The following is a 10,419-nucleotide window of genomic DNA, read 5'->3' on the forward strand; positions in this document are numbered from 1 at the left end:
GTTTACGAGGAAATCGACAATGATCGATGACGAGTGCGCGTGTTTCGAGAAACGTGAGCGCCGTTGATTGACAGTACTGCCAACGTAGCAATTGAGGCTCCGTTCTTCGGAGCGCGCGATTAAACGGAAAGATCGAACAAGCGGATTTTGCGGAACTGGCCGATCGTGAATGAGCGTATCGATAAGGATCGATAACCTTATTCATCGTTACGTTTGCGGGAAGTACGCGGTTGTGCATGTGTCGTGTGCGTGTGAATGGAATGCGGAAGTGTCGCGTAGGCTAACTAGATCGTCGGCTGACGACAGGCCAGTTCTCGAAAAATCGAAAGGTCGCTCGCGTCGACTCGCCGCGCGCCATTTTTAAAGAGCGCACGGATGTCTCTTCCGCGCGTTCGCGCACGACGTTGTCCCTTCACGCGAATACGCGTGCATCACGGAATAAAACATAACATTCCACGACGGTCTTCCGCTTTTATTTAGTTAATTAAATTGACCCTGAGTTCACAATGCGCGACGCCTCTGCGATAAGAGATTTTACAACGGAGATAATTGTCGCACGATAATCTCAGCTTTCAGTGTCGACGGATAATAGGCGTTGAAGGCGCGAGACTTCTCGCGCTTGTCAAGGACTTGTCGATTATCAAAGATTTCACTTATCGTAGCTTGTCAAAGATTTACTTATCGTAAGTAGCTCGTCAAAGATTCTATCTTATCAAAGATTTGTTATCGTATTTGTTGATATTCCATCGCAGAATCACTTGTGCTGAACGCGCGTGCAACGCGAAAGCTTTGTCGTAATATTCTTTACGTTGTGAAATTAAATGATTAGCTGTCGGAATCGATCGTCGGATGCGCAATTATGCATTTGCAGAATAGAGAGCACAACACGCTTCTCTTCTCCCTTTCTCTCGGTTTATCTCTGTGGTCTTTTAATGTAGCATTTATTATCTCAGTATATTTCTCAACAACAATATAATAATGGTAGTATATTATATTCTTAGCAACAATATCAGTTTCTTTCTCTGGCTTTATCTCGGATCATTCAACGACAATTACTCATAAGGTGTAACGGACACATACATAGAATTCGGTTTACACGTTCGGGGTGTGTTCACAATAAATATACGAAGCTCCAAGAGTACGAAGAGTCAGGCGTTGGATCAGATCGAATCAGCGAAATCATCATCAGTCGAACGGTTAATTAACTTGCCGTACGCGTAGGTGCGTGAAATCCAACGTGCGTAATCGGCCGCGCTGTTTCTTTACTACTCGAGACGCGACACACGATATTCGTGGAATAACGCGAAAACGCGTTTTCCAGCACGCGTTCCTTCTTTTTTTTCCTCCCTCCCAAGCGCTAACCACGCTAAATCACGCCATCGCTTCGAGAAGCTGCCCGAGTTATGTGTTGTAGTAGCGTTGAAAAAAGAAGAGAAGAATGACAATACGTATACCGTGTGGCTGGGGGGCTTTGGCAAGAGAGCGAGCAAAACGAGTAGTAAAGAAAACTCGGATTACTCGGCGAGTGAACTCGAGTCGATAAAATCGCGATTGACATTACATTATTGCTTCTTACATTAGCCTTACAAATTATCAACATTATCCTCTCAAAAAACAAGTATATATACATTCATACCAAAACTTACGATATCCTACATAATTTACAAATTCTGTATATATATATATATATATATATATATATATATATATATATATAATTATAAAAAATAAACGCGATGATTATAAAATGGGTATTGTGTGATTCCAGTTTTAAATGCGTTTGCTGCTGCTTATCACTCATGCGAATCGCTCGTTTTGAACAACATACGACTATTCGCTCGCGCGCCTTCACATACACCTGTGTATAATATAACACCGGCGCTTTTTCTCTCTCTTACTTCAATTCTGAGATCTAAAAAATACAATCTGCTTTTACCCTTCCCCTTTTCGTCGCTTGTTTCCCTTACATATTAGTACACACACAACGTGCCGAACAACACTCCCACATTATCTTACTATTTTACAAGTAAAAAAATATATATATATATATTTATTTACGCTATTCTTTCAAACGTGTAACGTTCATAAATATCGAAAAGAGACACAGGAAGAGTGAATAAGAAAAATTTCTGTCTAATTCTTCGTCCTCCGTCTGAACTTCCGCTCGCTCGTCGTCCACCTCTCATCAGTAGAAACATCACCTTGTAATCGCGGGCAAACGAACAATAGTCGCCCCCATAGTGTGTACGTTATGTGTGTGTGTGTGTGTGTGTGTATGTGTGTGTGTGTGTGTGAGAGAGAGAGGTCGGTTAAGTAATTATTACAATAATAAACTCTCTTTCGTAATTATCTTTCACCACTCAAAAAACAAAGCGGCTGATAAGTGCATCTGCTTCTTTGGTTGCGTGAGTCCTTAGTTACTTTAATTAATGACATACATATACATCTCGTATAAATGGGAATAAATATTCAGAGAGAGAAGAAACAAAAAAAAAACAAAAAAGGAAGAATCAGACATCGATAGAATCTCCGAGTGTTCACAGTAAGTCCAGAGTAACGTGTAGAGTCGTTATGGTTGATTAGTATTTTTTACAATTGCTAGTTCTCTCAGATCTTTTTACGCGATATCGAAAAGCGTAACTATTTCATCGTCAAGGCCACAATCATGTCGCTATTTAAGAGGAAAAATGTGTTCACGGAGACAGTGGTGTTCCACGATAGAAGCCTAGAATTCCGAAGAGCCTACGCCTTTTGATAAACGTTAATTGAGAAGTGCAGACGAAATATAAATTCGATATAATTACACAAATTGCCAGTCTACAATATCACTTCACAGCGTATGAGGCATACAGCTGCGCCTGTCGTCTGTACGTGATAAAACGCACCGAGCTACGAGATTCTTTATGCGCACTAATGCTATTCGCATCAGCAGCGTAACGTAATTATTCGTTACTTCACGTCGCTGACGCTCGTTTTCTCTTCCTCTTTTTTTTTTTTTACATATTTTCAACGTGTCGCTTTACGCTAGTACGAGTCATGTATGATTTACAATCGTTCGCGTTTACATAAATTAAGGATTTGTTTCTCTCGCAAAACTACAACAGTCTAACGCTTAAAATATCGCTGTCGCGTATAAATGCGTCGAGGATTACTTTCTCCTCGTGTGTGTATGTATGTGTATGTGTGTGTGTGTGTGTGTGTGTGTGTGAGAAATCAGTTTCAATCTTACGAAATATATCAACTTATGTCTCATTATATGTATATATACGTATATGTATATGTGTATGTATACTCCATTCGAGAAATGCAACGAACGCATCTCGCCGAAAGCGCTCGCTATAAATATCTGTTTTTGGATGAACAGCAGTTCAGTGAAATGGAAAATCGAACTTTCTGACGTTTTTTGGGGGGCACACCCCTCTCGGGTAATTTCGATAAATGCCTGCGCGGGGTGCCCTCATCGTTCGGTCGAATACTTATTTGGCTGATCGTGAGATTACTCTACAACGAATTTCAATGATGGTTTTACAATCACTCTCTCGAAGGCTGCGACATTTACTTAGTAAATTTCGTTATTGCATATATGGAACACGCGCAACAAGGCACAATACTTTCAAAGCTATCACACGTGTTAGGATAAATTACGTTTAACTTTGCGATATTAGCTCGATAATAAAAGGGAAGAACTAAGGGGAGAAACTATAGGTTAGCACCAGCCTGATTCTTGTTAGAATGAGCAAGTACAATTGTTCCTATATGTATTAGAACTTTCGCAAGCTGCACAATGATAGCTGCGTTAGAAAAAAAGGGCCAAAAAAAAAAAGAAAAAGAAACGTCATCTGCCTGTTCCCTCTTCAAATATTCGCTCTCTGATTGGAGAACGTCTAATCACGACTGTTTATGTACAGCGACACGAGCAATAATTGCGGTAAAAACTTCTCATCGCCATTGGGTATCGGTAGTAGTTATCTTCACAAGTGGATCACTTTTTTTTGGTGTTATCGATTTGAATTCAGTGCTTTATCTAAACGCGAAGGCAAGTACAAATACATTGACCGGCGGTGAGTGCACATTTGCGATACGATTCGAACCGCCCATTGTTACGTACGTCGCCGAAAGCGAAACGGAACGTATCGCGCAACTAGTGCTGGTTGCAAAAATCAATTGTGTGTACAATTTTCACAAGTAACGTATACTAGAGTTCATCCTTCTACCGAGTAAAAGACTGTATAAGAGACTTTACTAGATATCATACAATATAACACACATTCTCCTTTCGTTATGAAACATCTAGATTAATATTCCCGCCCTATAAAGTCGACACAGCAACGTAAAAGTCTTTCTGAGATTCTTTCTTTCATATTGTCTCTTATTTTCTCTTCTCCTCACTTAGCGTAGTATCTAACGTTTTTTTTTTTTTTTTCTAAATATCCTGAAGTTTTGACTTTCAGTTCATCAAAGAGACTCTATACAAGTGCTGGTGTTAGAATTAGTATCGTCAAAAAGGGACAGTGGGGGTGGAAGTGTCGTTAATTTAAGATTAATATGTTATTATCAAAAAGGTTAATTCTATATGTTCATATCGTAGAGATGTGGAGGAGCACCTACCACTGAAGGCATTTGGCAGCCACGTCGTACTAACAGACGAACAGATGGTCCACCGTTACGTATAATCTCAATCGCTTCCGTATGCGTCATATTTTTGGTGTTGATACCATTTATTTCAATTATCTGATCTCCAACCTGAAAACGACCAACAACTGCATGTAACGCGACAACATAATTAACAGCAGAGCTTACGATATGTTTGTCTAACAACATGCATTACAATCAAACTATATTGAGTTGAATTTTACTGCTTATCGAAACACAACTCACTCTAAGACGGTTATCGATTGACGCCGGGCCGTTCTCGGCAATTTGCAAGACGAACAACGGCATATTTTGAAATTCGCGACCACCGCGAATGCTGAAGCCGAAACCTCGGGTGCCCCGAGTTAGCTCTACAGCATGATACTGACCCCCATCTCCATCTCCTGTCGGTTCATCCTGAGAGGAAGAGACCAACGTCTTTATGATCGTCACAGTGGATTGAGGAAGCAAGAAGCGCTCTTCACGCGACTCGCCTATTAAATTGTGTAGATTTACGCGCGAAGAACATACCTTTTGGGAAAGAGACGTGTTGCTGCAGCAATCATCGAGCGGATACCCAATCGTCAGTGTGACGGAATAACCGGAATCCTTGATTAAGTTGACTATATCCTTATGGCATACATTCGTGATGTCTATGTGATTGACAGCTAAAATGTGATCCCCAACGTTCAGTCTGCCGCATCTCTCGGCGGGCGAGCCCTCGATTATCCTGCCGATCGTAGAGCCAGCTTTGTTGACGGACGAGATGATCACGAAGCCGAATCCTTCGTTCTCCATTCGCGTGACGGTAACGTCGTATGGATACTGCATATTCATCTGCCGGCCGTAAGAGGATTGTAGATTCTCCTGGAGGTGCTCCTGCGTGTTGATCCGACGTCGTATCCCCAGAGTGACTCGGCCATTTTGAGCCGCCGCGATCATTAGCTGCACCACGTGATGATGGGAAGAATTCATAACGCTTTCGCCGTCGACAGACATGATCAGATCGCCGGTGTTCAACCTGTTATCGAGATCGGCGGCTCCACCGGGGACGATGTGACCCACTGAGACCTGCTGACCACGATATTATTAACGTTTGTGTTTTCGTCATTCATTACTTTAATCACGCGATCACATTGAAACAACGTTGTTAAAACTCTTATATATTAATGCAGATCATGGAAACCAACCTGAGAGCCTTCCTCTGTGCCGCCTACTATTCTAAATCCAAACCCGGTGTCTTGTCTGACTAAAGTCACCAGAGTTTCTATCCATTCTATGTCGGGTACCATTGGACAGACCAATTCATTCGTGTATTGCGGATACCTTGAATTAATATTAACGAATTTCACGATACCTTATATTTACAATTTTTTTAGATACATTTGGTCCGTTTGATGATTTTATCGCGTAACAATTCGTGAAATTTCCAAGAAAATGAAAATAATCTGACGAACTGACGAGAATTTTTTGTATTATATATTGGATCGATGAAAAAACGGGCATACCGAGGTATGGAACTGGAATGTGGTTGTTCGTGCTCGAAACTGGTGGTCTCCTTCCGCTTGTCCCAAATTTCACCAGTGTCGACGTTTTGTTCCTGCCCCATGGAGTACGCGTTGTAGTCCTCGTTATATTGGGAATGCGACTGTACCGCGTAGAGATCCTTGTAATAGTCGGAGTGCAAGCACCCGCCATTCTGCTTGAGCATATTGTCATGGTGGGAGATGTCGATGGAATACATGTCATTGTTGATGTTCAGTTTGTCGTTCGTCGACCAATCTCGCTTTGGCACGTTCCTGACGGAATCCTCGTCCAGATTCATCATCGCCACGAAATTGTCCGCCAAGTTCGTGATGTTGGCCTTGTAAGGGTCCGAGTAATACATCCCATGTGCATACTCGGAGTACTTGTAATGGCTGTCCAGCGGATTCAGCTCGTTCTCGCTCTGCATTTCGTTCCAGTTCGTCCTGCTGGTGCTGGTCGGTGATTTGGAGCGATTTCGTGTGTCGATCAACGGCGTCTTCGGCCGGCTTGGTATGACGGTCTTCGACTGAGTGCTGTAAATATCGGCGGTGGGCGTTTTACTCCTGAAGAAGTCCTGCGTGTTTGTTTCCTTCTTCTCCTTCGACTTGGTCGTCGTACGTTGGACGTGTATCAATGCTTCTTCGGTGCGCGGGCAATCTTTTAACACTTGCACCACTTCCGAGTGACACATGTTTCTCACGTTGATGTCGTTTATATTGACCAAAATGTCGCCCTCCATCAAGTTCTTGCAACGCTGACGATCCAGGATCTTTTTCACTTTCTGACCGTGAGCGGAGTCTGCTATAGTAAATCCGAATCCCATCGCGCCCTTCACAATAGCGATGCTGAGAAACTCCGGCTTGGAAGACACTGGCGAGTCCTTGCAGTCGTTCAGGTCGCTGCTCTCCGACAGAAGTATGTCTGTGCTGCTGGGCCTCTTGATCGTGTTGATCTTGTCCGAGATACAGAGATCGGGCATCGAGTTGACAGACGTCGTGGCGAGATTCTCGCCGTTCTGAAGACTGTGCACCGGCAAAAATGTGGAATCCAGGAAGTTGTAGCGTCCATTAGGTTGCAGAGTAGATTCCAAGTCCATGTATAGCGCGGGATCTTCTGTCGGAAGATTTCTCGAAATTAGTGGCTAATTAACCTCGCGAGAGAACCTCGCCAGCTCTTATCGGTTTTCTTTACCTGGCGCGTTAACGGCAATCGTGGTTACGACCTCTGTATTAGGGTCATTGGGATCAAAGGGCAACGTATAGCCTCGGCATACTTCCAAAGTCACCGTCTCGCCGCTGCCAATTGACTTGAATACATTTACCATTTCATTATGCGTGAATCCTAGTACGCAGGTATCATTAACGTACACCAACACATCGCCTGAAAATAAATACAATCGTGTAGACGAGCGGAAACGGGGAGTGAATCACCGGCATGAGAATTAGCGGTGCTTAGCCGGATAAATTACCGGTTTGTAGCTTCCCATCCAGCCAGGCTGGACCGTTTGGCACGACGCTTTTAATTTGGAGAAACTCCTCCACGGCGTCATCGCCGCCGACAATGGTGAATCCCAAGCCCCTTGAACTCTTGATCAAGGTGGTGCGTATCCTCTGACCTTTCAGCTTGTCGGGATTTCTAGTGAAGTTGGGGCTCTTCCTCTCGATTAAGCTCTGCTGCGCCCTTTTCGCTTGCAACACCGGATTCTCGTATTGTGTCCTACGGTTCACATGGTCGATGAAATATGTGCCGTAGAGGGTGTCGTCGATCTTCTCCCAGCCGTAGGGCAACTCGTCGTCGAGGCATTCCTCCAAGGATCTCTTTTGAAATTTCGACAAACGCGGGTCTAGCCAGTGAGACGTGCCTGTGTTGTGGCTGTAACGTACGTTTACGAGTCAAGAAAACTAATGATTTATAACGCAGGCTGAAACATGCGATCCTTCTTTGGATCGGATATCCATTACACAACAACGTTAATAATTAATTCATGACAAACAGCCAGGACTTATCGGAATCGTCGGTCAAGATTATGACTCGCGTCATTTTCTTAGCTGAGACAAGTATTTCCAGTTTGTTTGACGAGTGTGCATGCGTATTCGCTGCATACTTACTCTATGAAATAAACTTCTCCCGTGTCCGTGTATGCCTTCTCCCAGTTGGGCGGCAACGGACCCAATTGGTCCTCCGTGGCTGGATTGCGATTTCGAGCGCCTTGTTCCTGATCTGAAACTCTTGTACTCTGTTCTGATCCCGTATTGTACAAGTACGTTGGTGGAATTCGGTGGCTTCCCCCGTCGTTACCAGCAATAGTTAATATTTCCTTATCCAGACTCTCTCCTTTTCAATTGAAACGTACACGTAAGATACTTTGCGACTTATTAATCAGATATTTATGTAATAAAATATATTTCTTAGCATATAAGCTTAAATAATAAAAATACACACACACACACACATATACACATATAATAAAATATAACTGTTTCCTCACCATCGTTAGGATTGTCGATAGATGCTGTGTCGTCAGTTTTTGTAGCCATTTTGAAGTCCTCACGTTCGTTTTAAAACCCTAATAAATCGGGCACAAAGTTATCATATACACCGCAATGCACAACGGATATTCCATGCGATGAGGATGAAGTAAATTAAGAAATTAAAACTTTTCTCAAAGCGTACTTGCAAAAAACTCATCAAGACCGGGATATCTTAGGGATCCGGCATAGATCAGCGCGATAGAATACCTCTTAACTTAATAATAACAATAAAGATACTCGCTATTATGCTCTTCCGAGCAGTAATTGCGTGCACGATACAAACAATCAAGAGAGTACGCGGAACACTCGTCCGGACTCGTCGTCGTGTAATCAAGAAAAAGACTCATCATTACAAGCTGGCAGCACAGTGCTGTGCACACGCGTGAAGTATCGGGTCGCACGCGTCACGGACGATGATCCTTTTCAGCGAGCACCGGTTTTGACAGTTTCCGAAAGAAACAAAAGGTAAAATGCACGAAGGTACGAAGGGAAAAGTGGCTGAAAAGGGTATTCTCCATTTTTCAGTCGTGATTCATGCCGCATTGTCTGTATTTAAAACAGGTAATCTCGGAACAGGTGGTGGTCGCAGTATGGGAAGGATCAAAAGGAACAAAGTGGAAAAAATAAAACGGAAAGAAGACACAAAGTGCAGCTGACTAGACGGATCTACGAAATCTGTTCAAACTTCAATTTCTTATTCCTCTCTTTAGTTTCTTGTACATTTCGTAGGGAGAAAGAGAGAGAGAGAAGAAAGAAGCGAGATGCAGAGAGTGCGAATGAAAAGGAACGGATTTAAAATCCGCGCTATATTCGGACGAGTCTGGAACATGTGCGATCATCCGGAGCCGACTTCGTCGACGCGACGGCCGCCGCACGCGTCTGGACGGACAGGTGTCCGCGGGCGCAATTACATAAAGCGAGGAAAGGAACGCGACCGCGGCCGATAGGGAGGAAGAGGGAGATAAGAGGAGAGGGTCAGAAAGAAAAAAAGAGATAGAAAGAGAGAGCGCGCGCGCGAGAGAGAGAGAGAGACGCACGAGGCACAGCGGGCGGGCCGCGCGGACGTGAATGCATTCTTACGAATGCATTCACCCGTACGCGGAGCACGCGAGCGTGCCGCTCACATATGATGCGCCGCATCATTAGGTCCAGCCTTACGTCTTGGCCGCGCGTCCGTGCACTTTCTTCATTTCGAGTAAATTGGCATTGTATGTTACGGAGAGGAATAGAGAGATATATATATATAGAGAGAGAGAGAGAGAGAGAGAAAGGGAGAGAGAGTGAGTGAGAAAGAGATGGATAGAAATAGATAGGGCGAGACCGAGCGAAGGAAAGACGAAGAAGGGAAAGGAACGAGGTTGCGTACGAAGTGTAGCTGAAACGAATAGATTCAATATAGGCGTGTTCGCTTTGCCTGCATATATTCTCCCGTACTTCCAGACGTATCTTCAAACTGCGGGAGTAAAGAGCGACGAGATACGACGCTAATAAAAACGAGAAGATAAAACTGTCCGTCCCGATTACTGTGTTTCCTCGTCGTTCGCATGAACGAAGAGTGAAGTATAGGCGTGCTTTCAAAACCCGTAAGGTGGAAAAATCGCGGATAAAACACGAACATTCTCTCGCACGTTTAACGTTTAAAGCGAACTCGGCGCTGATAATCTCTCAGGGAAGAGAAGAGAGAGAGAGAGAGAGAGAGAGAGAGAGAGAGAGAGAGAGAGAGAGAGAG

General features: G+C 43.7%; 1 protein-coding gene across 3 annotated transcripts in view; it reads right to left on the reverse strand.

Moving 5' to 3' along the window:
- Positions 1 to 922: 922 nt before the first annotated feature.
- LOC116849353 (membrane-associated guanylate kinase, WW and PDZ domain-containing protein 1-like) overlaps positions 923 to 10,419 on the reverse strand; it is a 10,956-nt gene continuing 1,459 nt past the window's right edge. Inside the window, exons 2-11 of one of the 3 annotated variants that reach the window (XM_032826442.1) lie at positions 8,648 to 8,725; positions 8,268 to 8,493; positions 7,628 to 8,031; positions 7,351 to 7,539; positions 6,141 to 7,269; positions 5,823 to 5,958; positions 5,164 to 5,706; positions 4,879 to 5,049; positions 4,609 to 4,743; positions 923 to 3,501 (exon numbers count right to left, since the gene is read on the reverse strand). In XM_032826442.1, the coding sequence (XP_032682333.1) occupies positions 3,337 to 3,501; positions 4,609 to 4,743; positions 4,879 to 5,049; positions 5,164 to 5,706; positions 5,823 to 5,958; positions 6,141 to 7,269; positions 7,351 to 7,539; positions 7,628 to 8,031; positions 8,268 to 8,493; positions 8,648 to 8,696 (3,147 nt within the window). In that variant the 5' untranslated portion in view covers positions 8,697 to 8,725 and the 3' untranslated portion in view covers positions 923 to 3,336. Of the gene's footprint in view, positions 3,502 to 4,608; positions 4,744 to 4,878; positions 5,050 to 5,163; positions 5,707 to 5,822; positions 5,959 to 6,140; positions 7,273 to 7,350; positions 7,540 to 7,627; positions 8,032 to 8,267; positions 8,494 to 8,647; positions 8,726 to 10,419 lie in introns of all 3 variants that reach the window. The other 2 variants (XM_032826422.1, XM_032826432.1) reach the window with 2 other exon arrangements.

Source organism: Odontomachus brunneus, unplaced genomic scaffold (assembly GCF_010583005.1).
Source record: "Odontomachus brunneus isolate Ranch 3 - 2012 unplaced genomic scaffold, Obru_v1 Obru_scaffold_005, whole genome shotgun sequence".
In the NCBI taxonomy this organism is placed as follows: Eukaryota; Metazoa; Arthropoda; class Insecta; order Hymenoptera; family Formicidae; genus Odontomachus; species Odontomachus brunneus.